This window comes from Antechinus flavipes, chromosome 4 (genome assembly GCF_016432865.1).
Source record: "Antechinus flavipes isolate AdamAnt ecotype Samford, QLD, Australia chromosome 4, AdamAnt_v2, whole genome shotgun sequence".
Taxonomy (NCBI): domain Eukaryota; kingdom Metazoa; phylum Chordata; class Mammalia; order Dasyuromorphia; family Dasyuridae; genus Antechinus; species Antechinus flavipes.
The window spans coordinates 185027117-185044570 of record NC_067401.1 but is presented as its reverse complement, the minus strand read 5'-3'; the positions used below and the strand labels follow the sequence as shown (position 1 = coordinate 185044570).

The following is a 17454-nucleotide window of genomic DNA, read 5'->3' as shown; positions in this document are numbered from 1 at the left end:
CAAATCACCTGATCTCTTTTGGCTTCAGTTTCCTTGCACATAAAATGGGCATAGTAATGGCATCTACCTCATAGAGTTGGGAGGATCAAATGAGATATTTGTCAAGGGCTTAGCCTAGTGTCTGGCATATAGAGGGACTACATAAATACTTAGTCCCTTTCCCCTTCTGTTTAACTACTTTGTATTTATTCTTTTTATATTCAGTATATTATGAAATATTCAGAATATGATATAAATAGAATATAAGAAAAAGATATGTTTGTATGTTAATTTGTAGTTTCACTGCCTAGTATAATGTCCGAAACAGTGTAGGTCCATATGTTTATATTGACCTGACTGTCCTCAAGGGTACAAATCACAATACAGTTTCCCATAGAATTTCAAAAGACTGTTGACTGTGACTGGATCACTAGAGACTTTTCTCTGTCAGGTTAATCTCCACCCTCTCACTCTCCTCCTCCCCCCCAAATACACACAAAACTGAGGGAGGGAAGTAGAGAAGGGGAAGAAGGAGGGAGAAAAAAGACTCTTGAAGGATCTTGCTTCATATCATTATGGCTCATGTTTAGACATCTGCTATCCCTTTGTTCTGTGCCTCCCCCAGGTGGCTGAAAAGCTGGAAATGCTAAAGAAACAATACGATGAAAAACTGGCACAAAAGGAAGAACTTCGGAAGAAGTCAGAGGAGATGGAATTGAAACTGGAACGGGCTGGGATGCTGGTGTCTGGGCTGTCAGGCGAGAAAGCCCGATGGGAAGAAAATGTAAAGGTAAGGTGGTTGGGTAGATATGTTCCCTTCTATTCCTTCAGCAGTGACCACAGGGATTCCTACTATGGCAGCCAGAGTTTTGAATTTAGAAGAATCCTTACGATGAGGAGAGAGTATAAAAAGTCTTTATCTCCTTTGGGTTAACAGTTGGGGGAGACTTGTGGATGAAAGCACTTATGTTTAAAAAACTACCTTAGGTTTGTGGAAGGATGTACTAATCAAGGTGTACTAATACATGTTCCATGTACAGAATATTCTGGACTGACTGCTGATATGAGTAGAAAAAAAGACATTCCATCCCAAACAATTCATTAAAATCTTATTAAATATCTACTCTCTGCAAAGCATTTGATTGTAGAGATACAAAGTTGAAAAATTACATGATTCTTGACCTACTAGAGGGAATAAAGCATACTCAAAAAATGTAATTATAAAATAAAATGTAAGGTTTTTGCTTTTCATATTCATTGTGCCTAACTCAGCACCTGGCACACAGTAGGCTCTTACTAAATGCTTGTTGAAGTAGGCAGTAAAATCCCATTTATTAAGCATCTTCTGGGTGCTATTATAGAATACTAAAGCTTGGTGCTGAGAGAGATACAAAGTTCAGATAAGACATAATGTCTCTCCTCAAGTAGCTTACAGTCTAACACAGGAGAATTATAGTAATGACTATGATACACACTATCATATGACAAGTGAGCCAAACAAAGTATTTTAAGAAAATTGAAAAGGAAGGAGAACTCATTGTCTTTGCCTTCAGTTAGCTTTTAGTTTAATAGGAGAGACAGAACTTTCAGAATATAAACCACAAAAATATGGAGGGAAATTTCTAAACTAGTGTTGATAAGTTTTGTATATTGTGGTTGAATAGTTATAGAGTGATTGAATAAAGGCTTTGAGAAGGATTTGAGAAAACAGAGAAATACTAAATAATTAAAACGTTCTTGTTCTTTTTGACAACTTGGAGTGGGAAAAAAGATGGTTCACAACATTTTCTATAAATAAACACATATATTATTGTTAACATAATATAATTAACAATATATTAATATATATTAATGAGTTAGGCCTTTTAAGGAGAGTCTTTCTGATCTAGACAGTTTGCAGAGGAGAATTTTTTAATGCCTTTAATGCTTCCTCATGTTTTCCAAAGGGCCTAGAGGAGGACCTGGGCTACCTTGTAGGAGATTGTCTCTTGGCAGCTGCTTTCCTGTCCTACATGGGTCCTTTCTTGACTAATTACCGCGATGAGATTGTTTCCCAAATCTGGGTCAAAAAGGTGAGCAGGATGTTTTTAGAAATAAAGGTTCAATAAATGACTAATTGAAATCTTTGAGTTTCAACTATGAGGATGGGGATATAAAAGGAGACAGAAAAGAATATGGGGAACTATGGATTTGAATCTGGTGATTGAGCTATCAGGATATCCCTTGCACAGATCCGGGAGCTGCAAGTCCCCTGTTCACCTGGATTTACCTTCGACAGCTTCCTTTCCAACCCCACCAAGGTCCGAGACTGGAACATCCAAGGGTTGCCCTCTGATAATTTTTCCACTGAGAATGGCATTATTGTCACTCGTGGTAACAGGTAAGGGGAATTGGTGAAGTAAGGAGAAGGTCCAGAAGCTCTTTCAGAACTTGCTTCAACTTGGCTAAATTGAGTCTATCTTCCTTCTCCAGGTGGGCATTGATGATTGACCCCCAAGGTCAGGCCCTGAAATGGATCAAGAATATGGAGGGCAGCCAGGTAGGCACTGCCCACATCTTTTCACTTCTGGTTGACCTCAATTACTTAAGTCCTCTAAATCAATGGTGTCAAACTCAAATTTAAAAAAAAAATCACAAATTAGCATTATCTATATTTTATTGTATTTTTAGTGATTTTGTTAAACATTTCCCAATTATATTTTAATTAGTTCAAGAACTTGACACCTCAGCTCTAAATTAAAATTTTCTTTTTGGCCAAGCTCTATTCCCTTTCCTGGAGCCCTATACTAATTTAGTCTGTCTTTTGTGATGGATCACTGTTCCCTCATCTCTACCTTATTTTCAGGGCTTGAAGATCATTGATCTACAAATGACTGATTACCTTCGTATCCTAGAAGGGTCCATCCAGCATGGGAATCCAGTACTCTTGCAGAATGTTCAGGAATACTTGGATCCCACACTGTCTCCTGTCCTCAACAAGTCTGTCACCCGAATTGGTTAGGCCCAGATTAAGGGCTAGAGTGGTAGGGTTGGAATCAAGAGGGGAGAGGAAGCTTATTTCCTTATTTTCTTCTTTTATCTCTTCAGTTAGTCATGGTTGGGATTTAGGCCTGACTATGAAGCCTCACAGGTTTCCTATCCTCTTCTTTTCGTTGGTGGGCCATCAGGGAGTGGGTCTGTCACTTCCAGGGGAAGCTGGAGCTCAGGGTTAATCTTGCTATGGATTCAGGGGGCAGGCTGCTGATGCGTCTGGGAGAAAAAGAGGTGGACTACAATCCTGATTTTCGCTTCTATATTACCACTAAACTGTCCAACCCTCACTACAGTCCAGAGACCTCAGCCAAAACTACCATTGTCAATTTTGCTGTCAAGGAACAGGTAAGGCTTGGGTCTAGAAGAAGGCAATTCCTTGATTGAGGGGAAGAGGAGACTGGGAGGTGTACCCTTAGAGATTGAGGAGAGATGAAAAATGAAATGGAGAGAATCTGTGAAGGAATGTTCAAGTAGTATACCTGTCCTAAATCTATGTGCTCCCAGGGCCTTGAAGCCCAGCTACTGGGCATTGTGGTGAGGAAGGAACGACCTGAGCTTGAGGAACAGAAAGATTCATTGGTTATCAATATTGCTGCTGGCAAGAGGAAAATCAAAGAACTGGAGGATGAGATTCTCAGGTGAGACTCCTAAAACCATCCTGATGCAAGAGACACTCTTATATCTATCCATCTTATGTTCAACCTTCTGGGGATGGATAAACCAGCTACCTTAAAAAATGGCTGAACATTTCAGTCTCCTTTCCCATTCTTCCACTTATCTTCCTCTCCTCAGTCCCTGATTGGAGATTCCTACAAAGGTAGCTTAGGGTTTGGAGCTATCTATCTGCTGGCAGGAAAGCTGATCCTTCTGGAAGCTGCTGGAAGTCTGTGGCAGAGGGAAATGAATAGGGCTCAAGGGACCTCACTGCCCAGCTTTGTCATCAGGCCCCTTTTTCCCCTTCTGTCATGTATTCTTTGGTCTCCTCTGCAGACTGCTGAATGAAGCCACAGGATCTCTGTTAGATGATGTACAGCTGGTCAACACCCTACAGACTTCCAAGGTGACAGCCATTGAAGTGACTGAGCAGCTGGAGACCAGTGAGACTACAGAGATCAATATTGACTTAGCCCGTGAGGTGTGCAAAATACCCAAAAAGGCAGGAGGCCAAAACTCTAGTCCAGGCTTTGTAACTATTTGTCTGATCTTGAGCAACTCACTTCTCTGACTCATTTTCTCATCTACAAAATGTGAGGTTTGGAATGAAGCTGTTTTCTAGCTTTAATACTCTACGATTCTTGAGCTCCCTAGCTCAACCACTGATTATTAGGATGTTTGCCTTCAGCACTTCCCCTCCCTCATCTCCATCTCTTTGCCTCTCTCTATGTAACCCTGATGCTTCTCCTATAGGCATATCGTCCCTGTGCCCAGCGTGCTTCAGTACTATTTTTTGTACTCAATGATATGGGTCGAATTGACCCAATGTACCAGTTCTCTTTGGACGCCTACATCAGCCTCTTCATCCTCAGCATTGACAAGAGCCACCGAACCAACAAACTTGAGGACCGCATTGACTATCTTAATGAATACCACACCTATGCTGTCTACAGGTCTGCTAGATCTCTACTTAGTTCCTTGATTAGGAGTGAGGGGGGCAGCTAGATGGTATAGTGGATAGAGAACTGGCTCTGGATGCTTAACACTTAATAGCTGTGTGACCCTGGACAAGTCACTTAATCACAATTGTCTTGCAAAAAAACCCAAGCAATGCATTTTTGTTTTTTCTTTTCAGATTACTTTTACCTTCTTCTAAATCTGATCTTTCTTGTGCAGTAAGATAACTGTATAAACATGTATACATATATTGTATTTAACATATACTTTAACATATTTAACATGTATGGAACTACCAGTCTTCTAGGAGAGGGGATGGAGAGAAGGAAGGGAAAAATTGAAACAGAAGTTTTTGCAAGGGTCATTGTCGAAAAATTACCTATACATATGTTTTGTATGTAAAAAGCTATAATAAAAAATGTATATACTTTTAAAAAGCAAGCAAACAAGCAAAAAACTCCAAATGGGAAGTTAGAGAAACTGAATTCTAAGTCGCAATACTTTCATTAGCTGGTGGAATGACCTTGGGCAAATGTTCTCTGTGAAAGGTTCATCTGTGAAATAAAGGGGCTCTATTAAATGTTTTAAAGATACTGTCCCACCTTAGGAATTTTGAGATTTTATTTGGACAGGTATTGAACTTCCACTTAATCACCTATTCTGATTTTTAGTCTTTTCCTCCCCACCTTCAGCTTCAAATTCTCCTTCCTGGTTCTCCACAGATACACCTCTAGGACACTCTTTGAGCGCCACAAGTTGCTCTTCAGCTTTCAAATGTGTGCCAAAATCCTAGAGACTTCTGGGAAACTCAACATGGATGAGTACAATTTTTTTCTACGAGGAGGTGTGGTGAGTGTGACAGACATATATACACAGAGTGTAGAATCAGTATAGGGTGTCTACGCTAGGAGGTATAGTTAGAAAGACAGGGCCAGAGCTTTAGAGGCTTGGTAGGGAGGAAATGTTCAGAGGATTTGTGGGCCTTGTTTTGGTGAGCAAGAGTGGACACCTGGCACAAGATTCATGAAAGCCAGTAAGTGCTGTAGCAGGAACTCTTGTACCCTCTTTTTATCATTGGAAAATTGGCATACGTTTTGTTCACTTATTTATGTCTTCTGTTTACTTTCACCCATTATTTAACTGTAACCCAACTGTTTGTTGGGGTTTTTTTTGAAGCGGGCCTGGGGTAGGTCAGGATTTGGACTAGACTTGTGACCTCATTGGTATACGCAACTGATGACAAGTAGACTCTCAAAGATCAGTGTTGTGTCTACAAGTCACAGTTTTATAATTCTGTAATCCTGGTTGAGCATGCCCAGGATTATAAAGCCAGCACAAACACTTCTGTGAAGTATTGATTCACTTCATTTAATTAAGCAGGCTACAAATACAAAACTAACAGTGGCTGCCCTACTAAGGGATGTACAGCCTTGACCAAGGTGCTCAGGAGAAAGCAAGAACTATCCTTGGGTGACCACCAGAGGGTGCTTGGCCTTCTGCTACTTAATTTGAACTGTGCTGTCTCCATGTACCACTAGAGGGTTCTAGAACCTCATATTCCTCAATTAAATTTATTGTTAACTCCTCCAGTGTTCTAGGGGAAATTGTCTCAACAGAATGCTGGATCCTTTATCTCAGCCCTGAGAAATTACTTTTTGACTTACTGTTAACCATCCCTCCACAGTTGTTCTTTTCAATCTTCCTCTCAGGTCTTGGATAGGGAAGATCAGATGGACAATCCTTGTACCAGCTGGTTGGCTGATGCCAACTGGGACAACATTACAGAATTGGACAAACTGGCTAACTTTCATGGACTTATGAATTCCTTTGAACAATATCCTCGTGACTGGAATCTGTGGTACACCCACTCAGCACCCGAGAAGGCGATGCTTCCTGGTATAAGAACCATGGTCCTTTAGTCTCCTTGCTCACCTTTTCTTTTCACATATCCTTATTTGTGTATCTAGCCCTGTATTAGCTATATAAACATTTATGCTCATCTTCCTAACCTCTGCACTGTTCTGCTTCAACTCCTAGGTGAGTGGGAAAATGCCTGCAATGAGATGCAGCGGATGCTAATTGTTCGATCCCTTCGCCAAGACCGAGTGGCTTTCTGTGTCACATCTTTCATCGTCTCCAACCTAGGTTCTCGATTCATTGAGCCTCCTGTGTTAAATATGAAATCGGTCAGTGGTTCCAATTTCTTTTCCCCCATTCTGGACCAGATAATGCTCTGCACTCCCTCTTTAGCTTAACCATTACTTGAAGTTCTACTCTGCATTCTGGGTAGGTAATGGAAGATTCAACACCACGTACACCACTCATCTTTATCCTGTCCCCTGGAGTAGATCCTACTAGTGCTCTGCTACAACTGGCAGAGCAGATAGGCATGGGCCAGCGTTTCCACGCCTTGTCTCTGGGTCAGGGCCAAGCTCCCATTGCTGCTCGACTCATCCGTGATGGTGTACAACAAGGTCAGTGATAATTCCATTATTCTCTAGTTGCCAAACAAAGCTCTCCTCTCCCCTTTTCCATCTCAGAGTTTTTGAACCAGACCCAGTCCTTACCTCTGTCATGTCCCATATCATTCATATCATTAGCAACCTTAGACCCTTCCCTCCTAGACTGAATCTTGGCTATCGTCCAAGTATTTTAACTCTACTAAGTGGGAAGTATAAAAATAGGAAGATCCACTGAAAGAGAGATTTGAACCTGGCATCTGGTTCTGCAGGGCACTGGGTATTCCTGGCCAATTGCCACCTGTCACTTTCTTGGATGCCACAACTGGATAAGCTTGTGGAGCAACTGCAGGTGGAGGAGCCACACTCAGCTTTTCGCTTGTGGCTCAGTTCCAGCCCCCATCCTGACTTTCCCATCTCCATCCTGCAAGTCAGCATCAAGATGACTACTGAGCCGCCTAAAGTATGTTTTGTGTGTATTGGAGGAGGCAGGAGAGTGGGAGCAATTGTTTGGGGGGCGGGGTAGAGGTGGGAAAGGAAGGTAATTGATCAGTACTTGCATGATTACTGATATTCTTTCCTTCCTAGAGGAATAGGCATAGTTTTTTTTTTTTTTTTCTGATTTTTAGGTAGTAGGAATGAATGAATGGAAAGCATTTATTAAGTACTTACTATATGCTAACTAAGCTCTGGTGATACATAGACAAAGCTAGACAGTCCAATGCTCTCTACATCTCTTGACCCAATCTTTTCCCCATCTCCCAAGGGATTATGATTCCCAAATAGATTCCCATTTATCTTGAGCATTGTCAATGTTTTAATCCCTTTTGATTTATTAATACTTCTCTGGGCTCATTCTTCTGCTGTCTTAGATAGATTGGGTCCCTAGAGGAAAACTTAAAGAGTTAAATGGGTAACCCCGAGGGTTTTTTGGGTTGCCCATGATTCCTCATGTGGCATACTTCCCCTCTGCCATGGAAGTTAATCAGTTGATATTAAATAGCTTTTACAAAAGAATTTTTATTAAGTAGGTAAAACAAGGACAGAATATGACAAACAAATCTTCTCTCCTCAAACTGGGGGATACTCTCTCCCTTCTATATCACTTACTCTGGGTAGAGTAGACTTACATTTGAAGTACAAAGATACTGGAGCACCCATGTAGGTAACACATGTCGACGAGGGGTATCTCCTGGCTTTGACAGTCCTTTTTTTTCTTTTTGTAGTTCCTATCAAATTCACTTCTAGGTGTAGTATAGCAGGTCAAAACGTGTCTGGTTCAACTGGGCTAGCTACCTTCTTACAGGATTTGATAGTCAGTAGCTGGGTTAATACAAGGCTGAACTGGATCAAATGGATCATTCCTCAGCCCTGGCTTCTCAATAAACTCAACTCCTGCTTTTACTCACTCTGATTATTAAGAGAATTCCAGATGTCTCTTTTGGCCTTTCCACGCTCATGAGATAGTAACATGGTTCATTCTGAGTCCAGGTACTGATTCATCTAAGATCATCAAAAAAATAAACACAGTAGAAACAGGGGCCATGTTTTCCGTAACATATGATATCTGGGTGAGGAGATAAGGCACAAGAACTGTTGCCTAGAAAGCTGCTCCAAAAAGTAGCCAAGGAAGGAGCAAATTAGTCCTTTTATATTATAGCTCAGTTCTGGCTCCACATACAATTCTTATGTCTCCAAACCAATTAAAAAACTCATCACCCCATACCAGCCCCTCAGTCACTTTTGGCCAGAGGAAGATTCATCAAGTCTCTTAAATATTGGATTGAAATAAGACATGGAAATATAGTGCATTCCCTGTAAAACCCAGGCAGGGCAAATGTGTACAAGCTCCAAGAACTGGGTCTCCAAAAGTCAGCTCCCCTTTATACTTTAAAACATGGTCTTCAGCAAATCTACTATCCCTTTTGGCTATCACGGTGGGATTTTTCTCCTCTTTGTTGCTAAACTTTTAGGATGTGTGGTCTAGAGAGGGGCAGAAATCATAATTTCAGATAAAATTAAAATAAACACAGACATGATAAAAAGATAAGCAGGGACCTACATCATTTAACCTACATCATTTAATTCAATAAACATCAATAGTACTGTGTTCCAGGTATTGTCCTAAGTGCTGAGGTTATGCATAAATTAATAATCAATTATTATTGATTAATAATATCAATTAATTAACCAATTAATTATAATTATAAATACCAATTAATTAAAATGGTTTCAAAAGAATGCAAAGAACTTGCCAATTGAAGATAATACTAATAATGAAAGCAAAAATGATTCAAAAAGATTATTTGAAATATAGATTTATGTCCACATTATTAATGCTGAATCTTATTCTAAATATATCTTTTTGCCATGAGTAAAGTTAAATTAAATTAAAGTTAGTTAGGTAAAGCCAATATGGTTAGTGAATCATTTTAAAATTAAGCAATAAATAAAAACCTCCATAATATTTTTTATAAGTTGTGTTATAGGAATAACCAATCAATATCAACACTTAATATACAAATATCAAATGGCATAGCATCTATTGAAGGGGAAATAATGAAACTATAATAGTGCATTATTTCACCATATCTCTTTCAGATGTAAAATCTAATCAAAAGATAAACAAAAAAATAAATTACCTGAATAGAACTTTTGAAAAATTAGCAATAATAATTGCTTTCTAATGATTACTGAATGGGAATAAAAAAGAGTTTACCTATTTCTCTGTGATAATGTTTTGAAGTACAGAGACTTTACCAAAATATAAAATACTAAACATATCATTTAAAAATCAGATTTAATGAAGGCCCTTTAAAGAACTTAAAAATAATCAGAAACTAAGAATTCTAAATAACTAGTCAGTCAAAAAATAAATTATAGAAATAATGGGATATTTCATCAAAGAAAATGACAGTAATAAAGCAGCATACCAAAATTTATGGGATTCAGCTAAAGAAATTCTGAAGGGAAAATATTTATAAACAATTTCATCAACCAAAAAAAAAAAAAAAAAGCCAAATCTTTGAATTTGGCTACTTCAAAAGAACTCAAATAGCAACAAATGAATAATTTTTACCTCGGTATGACGTATAAGTTATGGAAATTAAAGAAGACATTAATAAAATTGTAAGCAAAAGACTATTATACTGATAAATAACACTAGAAGCTATTTTTTAAAGAAACTAATAAAATGTATAATTAGCTAATCTGATTTAAAAAAGAAAATCAAAGTATATAAAAATGAAAAATAGAATTCAAAATAATTGAATAAGGAAATTTTCAGAAACTTTTGCCCATTTATGTGCTAACAAAACTTATAACTTAGAATAACTAGATGAATAATTACAAAAGTATAAAATATCTAGACTAACAAAAGAAGAAATAGACTATTCAAATAACCTAATTATCAGAAAAAGAAATTGAATAAGGCAAAGTGGGTTTCCAAAGGGGGGAATAACCAGGATCAGATGGATTTATAAATGAATTCTATCAAACATTAAAAGATTAATTCCAATATCATTCTTTGCAATAACAGGATATTTCTAAGAAACAAATAGTGTCTTTATACCTAAGCCAGGGGAGAAAAAGGAGATAAAGAAAACTGTAAATCAGTATGTGCAAACAACATTGATTCAGAAATTTTAAATAAAATATGAATAAATCAGTTATAACAAAATATTAGTATGATTATCTACAGACTTAAATAATTAGAAAAATAATCATTGCTTGTAGATATGTCAGTATAATAAAAATTATACTACCTAAGTTACTAATTAATTGCATATAGTTAGAAAAATAACAAAGGAGGAACAAGTGATCAAGAATCTCAAGGATGATAATTTTTTTAAAAGCTGGAAAGATAGAGGTGGTCTGTCAGTACCAGATTTTAAACTAAGCAATAGTCACCAATTTGTTTTTTGTTAAAAAGAAGAGAGGTTGATCAATGGAACACATTAAGTACATAGCATACAAAAACAAATTAAGGCAGTAGCATGTTTGATAAAACCAAAGATCCCAGTTACCGAAATAACGGCTCAGGCTTTGACAAAAAATGCTGTAAAAACCTTTGTAAAAGAAAAATGCAAAACATCTTTAAAGGTCAGCATTTCTATTACTTTGCCATAATCTAACCAGCTCAAAAATCTCTGTGTGGCACAAAAATTTTCATGGTTATTCCTTGTCTTATTACCAACTATTATAAATACTCTGCCATTTAAAAGTCTTGTTTTTATAACTTAACCATATCAATGCTATCCTGTTACACTTTTTCCATCTCTGACTCCAGCTCCTTTGTTCCAATGGCTTGGCTACAAATGATGCAGTAAATGAATTTCACATGTGGTGCTCTATGGGTCTTGCTTGAGAATCCTTTTATTCTATAGTAGCTGCATCATCAGTCTGTATTATCATCAGTTTTTCCATTAAGTTTTTTTCATTTTTTAAAAAAGTCAATTACTGTTAAGAATGGTGCATTATTACTTCCTTTAGTAGCTCACGAAATAAAAAAACACCCTAATATTGCATTATTAAAACAGATTCTAGCAAACGCTATAGTTTGAAAAGTGTTAGAAATACCTGTCCTCTTATCCAACTGCATTAAGAAATCATCCCACATGAGATAATCCGTTCTAATGTTTATTTCAACAGTTTCAGCAATGCTGGTTTTTCCTTCTGTCAACAGTCTTGAATGATAAAAAAAAAAAAAAATTCAATTTAGTTTGTTGTCATACTGTTTTCCATGTATTATTTCGGCTCTCTTACCAAAGGAGGAAGATAAGTGTTAATTCAATAATTTGTGGCTTTTTTGGGGGGGGGAAAGGAGGAGGAGGGTTGCTTTTAAGTAAGAAACCTCAAGAAATTTCTAAACATTTATCATTGATCAGTGAAATTTTGTAAAGTACTGGATTGAGAATCCTATAACACAACTTATAAAAAATATTATGGAGGTTTTTATTTATTGCTTAATTTTAAAATGATTCACTAACCATATTGGCTTTACCTAACTAACTTTAATTTAACTTTACTCATGGCAAAAATCTTTTTTTTATATTTAGAATAAGATTCAGCATTAATGATGTGGACATAAATCTATATTTCAAATAATCTTTTTGAATCATTTTTGCTTTCATTATTAGTATTATCTTCAATTGGCAAGTTCTTTACATTCTTTTGAAACCATTTTTATAGATGTGTATAGAGTGCAGTCTGGGTATGAATGTGTTGTGTTAGCTTGGTTAAAAATAGATAATATATTCTGTAAATCCACTTAACTGGGTACAAATAAGCTGCCATACATCAGAAGATACTGAAAGCTAAGAAAAAACTAATGGTAGTGATGTTAAACTCTGCCATCTTGTAAAACTGCCACTCTTCCCTTGCCTGCAAGAGTTCCAGTGTCAATTTATATATTAACTTTTTAGGCCCTCAGGCATCTTTCAGACTAAATTAGAGAAGAGTTGCCAATCTGTATTTGTAGAGGGAGCTCTCTACAATCTAATTTAATCTGTAAAAGAGGTTTTAAATATTTCTGGATTAATTCAGTTGTAGCTGAACCATTTTTTGTATATTATGAAAGTCTATTTAAAAATGTCTGCTATTCAAAAATCTGTTTTTAAAATCTTAGTTTTTCAAACATTTTGGTAAAAGTCTCAAATTTTTTTCTTTTGTTGGATTTGTTAAATTTTGGAAGCTACTGGAATTAATGTTCTGCAATATAATTCTAGATAACATAAAATGATGGAATATAAACTGCTTTAAATTAGGAAATTTGTATCCTGAGCATTTGGGCTTTTTGGTGAAGTGGATGGAGTGCTGAAGTTAGAAGAAAACTCATATTCTGAATTTAAATCTAGCCTCAGATACTTACTAATTGTGTGATCTTGGGCAAATCACTTAACCCTGTTTACCTCAGTTTCCTCATCTGTAGAATGACAAATCATTCTAATATTTTTGCCAAGAAAACCCCACGTGGGATTAAGAAGAGTTGGATACAACTGAAATGATTGAACAACAATCCTTGGCACTTAGCACAGTGACTAACACATGAGTTGACATTTAATAAATATTTGATTGAACTCAAAGGAATGGCTAAAAATACAATTTTATGAAGAACTTCAGAAGATTTCTGCCCTCTGCATCCTTGACAATCAGACTCTTCCCTTTAAGATCACTGTCATTCCTCTCCCCATCTCAAAAAGATGTTCCTCATCACTACTACTTATATATTTTTAATCTTCATTTAGGTCAGCCTCTTTGCTCTACTAGGCCTAATACCTTGTAAGTCTTTATATATGAAGGTGGTTCCACAATATACATGGTTCCTCAGAGGGACCTCAAGTATGTACAACAAAGTGTGTTCTATTCCTGACCTCTGACTTATTAGAATGCTTCTCTAACCTTTTTGTATGTATTTAATCTTCCTCTTAAAATCAAGTTCAAGGAAAATGGAACCAGGTGTATGAACTAAGCTATAAATAAGTTCAAAGCAAAAGCCTCATAGTAGTTTGTAGATATCTATATCATATTCTAAAGTGTTATTTTATTATTATTTGTGTACATGTCTTTTTTCCTCCCAGGAGATTGTAAATACTTTGAGGTCAAAGACCACCTCTTATTGAGTGGGTTCCTCCCTCAGTACCTAGTACAATGGCATAGCAGTACTAAGCATGTACTTATTGAATGAATGTGGGGCTGAGAAGGGGCAGTAAAGTATGATGCCTGATGAAAATATAAAAGATGCACCGAGCCAAGACATCAATTGGTGCTCAAAACTGCCCTCCCCTTCACTCTGGGACTCCCTATATTCTGACCCCAAATTTAGACCTTGCTTCCTTTCAGGGTTTGAAAGCCAACATGAAGCGGCTGTACCATTTGTTGACAGAAACACAGTTTTCCCGATGCAGCAAGCCAAACAAATATAAGAAGCTACTTTTTGCACTTTGCTTCTTCCACTCGGTCCTGCTTGAACGTAAAAAGTTTTTACAACTAGGCTGGAACATCATTTATGGCTTCAATGACTCTGATTTTGAGGTTAGAGCCAAACCACTTCCTGCTTGTCCCCTACCCTTTATCCTCATCTAGACCCCCCTCCCACCTTCCCTCCTGTAACAGAATTTTGGTTGCCAAAGACCCCATAATAAAATCCCTTTCTGTTACTATAACTCTGGGTTGAGATGTGGCTTCAACCTAACAGGTATCTGAAAACCTTTTGAGCCTATACCTTGATGAGTATGAGGAGACACCATGGGATGCCCTGAAGTACCTAATTGCTGGTGTCAATTATGGAGGACATGTCACTGATGACTGGGATCGGCGCCTTCTCATTACCTACATCAATGATTATTTCTGTGAACAGAGTTTAAATACTCCCTTTTTCAGGTGAGGGTTTGATTGTGGCAGTGGGAACAGAGATTGGGAGTAGAGTGATATTGATGCAGGGCCAGTGATGAAGATAAGCTATGAAGTTTTGAACAGGACCATCTGGCTAAAGAGATCAGAAGACAAGATGGAACATTAGGAGCAGAATTTGGTATTCACCTGAGAAAGGGAAAAGAATATTGGTTTTGGAGTCAAAGGAGGTTCATATTCATATCACCTGTGCAGACTTTCAAATCATGCTGCTTCTTAGACCCTGATTTCATCCTCTATAAAATAAGGAGGTTGGGGTAGGTGACTCTAGGATGCCTTCTAGTTCTTAAACTTTTATAATTCTAAATGTCTGATTGTATGGACAATAAGTGATAGGAATGTAAGTAGGATGCAGCTATATAAATTGGGGCAGCTAGTTGGATGGAGTATCAGGGCTTGAGTCAGAAAACACTTTTCTGAATTCAAATCTGGTTTCAGCCACTTAATAGTTATGTGACCCTGGGGAAATCCCTTAACCCCATTTGTTTCAATTTCTTCATTTTAAAAATGAATTAGAGAAGGAAATAGCAAACCATTCCAGTATCTCTGCCAAAAAAATCTCAAATGGGGTCACAAAGAACAACAAAAAAGAAATGGAGAATGAAATCAAAAAGGGTTGAAGCTTAGTGGAGTTTCATATGCCTAAAAATGGAGTTGTAACCCTTGTGCTGTTCCCACCTTTTCCAGGCTTTCTGTACTGGACACTTATTGCATCCCCAAGGATGGGAATCTGGCTTCTTATAAAGAGTATATCAGCATGCTTCCTGGCATGGACCCTCCTGAGGCCTTTGGCCAGCACCCCAATGCAGATGTAGCATCTCAGATCACTGAAGCACGTACTCTCTTTGAGACCCTGCTCTCCCTGCAGCCCCAAATCACACCCATTGGAACTGGGGCCCAGAGCCGGGAAGACAAGGTGAAGATACAGATTTTACAGATGTGATATATTGATATATATGTGGTTGAGAACATTTTAAAAAACAAAACTTTGTATTAGAAAAATCTCTTGAACTCTGTCTCCTCAGGTCCTTGAGCTGGCAGCTGATGTGAAACAGAAGATACCTGAAACAATTGACTATGAAGGGACACGAACTCTTCTGGCACCAGACCCTTCCCCACTTAATGTGGTCCTGCTGCAAGAGATCCAGAGATACAACAAGCTAATGGAAACCATTTTGTAAGAAGGGGGAAATCTCTTACCCCCTTGGGGTAAAAAAAAAAAAAAAAAAAAAAAAAAGACAGATTATTTTTTGTGTTGTATATGTAAAGCCTATGAATGCATTTTCGGAAGGTTTTTGAAATGCATCAAATAAAATACATGGAATTACAAAGGAAACTATATTGAGATAGTTATCAACATTTTTTTTTAAGTTCCCGTATTTCCGGTTAAGATCTCCCAACTAACAACACTTCTCCCTAGGTTCTCACTGATAGAGCTGGAAAAGGGTATTCATGGTCTTGTTGTCATGTCCACCAGCCTGGAGGAGATTTTCAACAGCATTTTTGATGCACGTGTCCCCCACCTCTGGGAGAAGGTGAAGATTCCATCTACTAATCTTAAGTTTTCGATCAGGAACTCTATACTCAATTTTAGTTGAGGAATAGAGTTGGATTGGAACTGACTGCCTAGGTTTAATCTACCTACCTCCTTCCTCAGGCCTATCCTTCTCAAAAGCCTCTAGCATCTTGGACTCGGGACCTTGCTCTTCGAGTAGAACAGTTTGCAACGTGGGCTAGCAGAGCCCGACCTCCTGTGCTTTTCTGGTTGTCTGGGTTTACCTTTCCCACAGGCTTCCTGACTGCTGTGCTGCAAGCTTCTGCCCGTCAAAATAATGTGAGGTCCCTTAGAAAGGGCAGGGACACAGGCTCCCCACCACCAGAAGGGATTGTTAGTGTGGGATGGGGATTGTGGGGAAGAGAGAGGATCATGGGGGTGGGGGAGAGTTGAGAATGAATTAATTCAGCTACTGAAAATAGATCATGAGGCCACCTCTCTTTTAACTCTTCTCCAGGTCTCCATTGACAGCCTCTCTTGGGAGTTCATTGTTTCCACTGTGGATGACAGCAACTTAGTGTATCCACCCAAGGTAGGGATCAGATATGCTTGGGCTTGAAGGGGAAAGGGAATTGGAATTAGAACTAAATAGGGTGGGAAAGAAGAAATCCCTTATCTAAGGAATTGGGAGGAGCTGGGCAAGTGAGGTTGAGTATTTTTTTACTACTGGAGTTCCTTTGATTTCTATCTAGGATGGTGTTTGGGTTCGTGGCCTTTTCTTGGAGGGTGCAGGTTGGGATAAGAAGAATTCTTGCTTAGCAGAGGCAGAACCCATGCAACTTGTCTGCCCTATCCCTACCATTCACTTCAAACCTACTGAGAGCCGAAAAAAGAGTGCCAAGGGTATGCATGCAAGCTCTCTAACCTAAACTTGCACCAAATCTCCCTGCCAACCATCCTGACCAACATTTCCTGCAATGGTCTTGTCCTTACCATCAGTTCTCCTCAAGCTGGCTCAACGGTGCCCCCAACACAGGTACCTAGGTATTTTAGTCTTTTCTTTTTATCCTTTAGGCATGTATTCCTGTCCCTGCTATTACTATCCCAACCGAGCAGGCTGTGCTGACCGAGCCTCCTTTGTAATTGGCATTGACCTTCGAGCTGGAAGCATGCCATCAGACCACTGGGTCAAGAGAGGAACTGCCCTGCTGATGAGCTTAGATAACTAAGGAGAAACTATGGCAGTACTTACTCATCCTTGGAACCCGGAGGAGAGGAATTTGGTTTTATGAGGCTTAGCTTCTGAATCTGGAAAGGAAAGGCCTGAAGCCGAGCATAGAGCGGAGGAGCCACATTCCCTTGGTTCCCTTGCTCTAGAAAAACTCTGGAGCATAAAGTTTATTTATGAAGAGAGAAGGAGCTTAAAATCATCTCTTCATCCAATAAACATGTTTTACATTTGTTTCT

General features: G+C 38.3%; 1 protein-coding gene across 1 annotated transcript in view; it reads left to right on the top strand.

The window, feature by feature from the left end:
* Positions 1-17449, top strand: part of DNAH2 (dynein axonemal heavy chain 2) — a 107652-nt gene extending 90203 nt beyond the window's left edge. The window contains exons 64-86 of the mRNA XM_051995791.1: positions 605-769; positions 1926-2051; positions 2211-2359; positions 2452-2518; positions 2825-2975; positions 3209-3357; positions 3517-3650; positions 4003-4147; positions 4420-4619; positions 5346-5472; positions 6333-6519; positions 6661-6809; positions 6914-7097; positions 7355-7545; positions 13923-14114; positions 14278-14462; positions 15180-15408; positions 15518-15669; positions 15913-16027; positions 16150-16326; positions 16505-16579; positions 16740-16890; positions 17062-17449. Of these exons, the coding sequence (XP_051851751.1) occupies positions 605-769; positions 1926-2051; positions 2211-2359; positions 2452-2518; positions 2825-2975; positions 3209-3357; positions 3517-3650; positions 4003-4147; positions 4420-4619; positions 5346-5472; positions 6333-6519; positions 6661-6809; positions 6914-7097; positions 7355-7545; positions 13923-14114; positions 14278-14462; positions 15180-15408; positions 15518-15669; positions 15913-16027; positions 16150-16326; positions 16505-16579; positions 16740-16890; positions 17062-17216 (3555 nt within the window). The 3' untranslated portion in view covers positions 17217-17449. The remainder of the gene's footprint in view (positions 1-604; positions 770-1925; positions 2052-2210; positions 2360-2451; positions 2519-2824; positions 2976-3208; positions 3358-3516; positions 3651-4002; positions 4148-4419; positions 4620-5345; positions 5473-6332; positions 6520-6660; positions 6810-6913; positions 7098-7354; positions 7546-13922; positions 14115-14277; positions 14463-15179; positions 15409-15517; positions 15670-15912; positions 16028-16149; positions 16327-16504; positions 16580-16739; positions 16891-17061) is intronic.
* Positions 17450-17454: the final 5 nt, after the last annotated feature.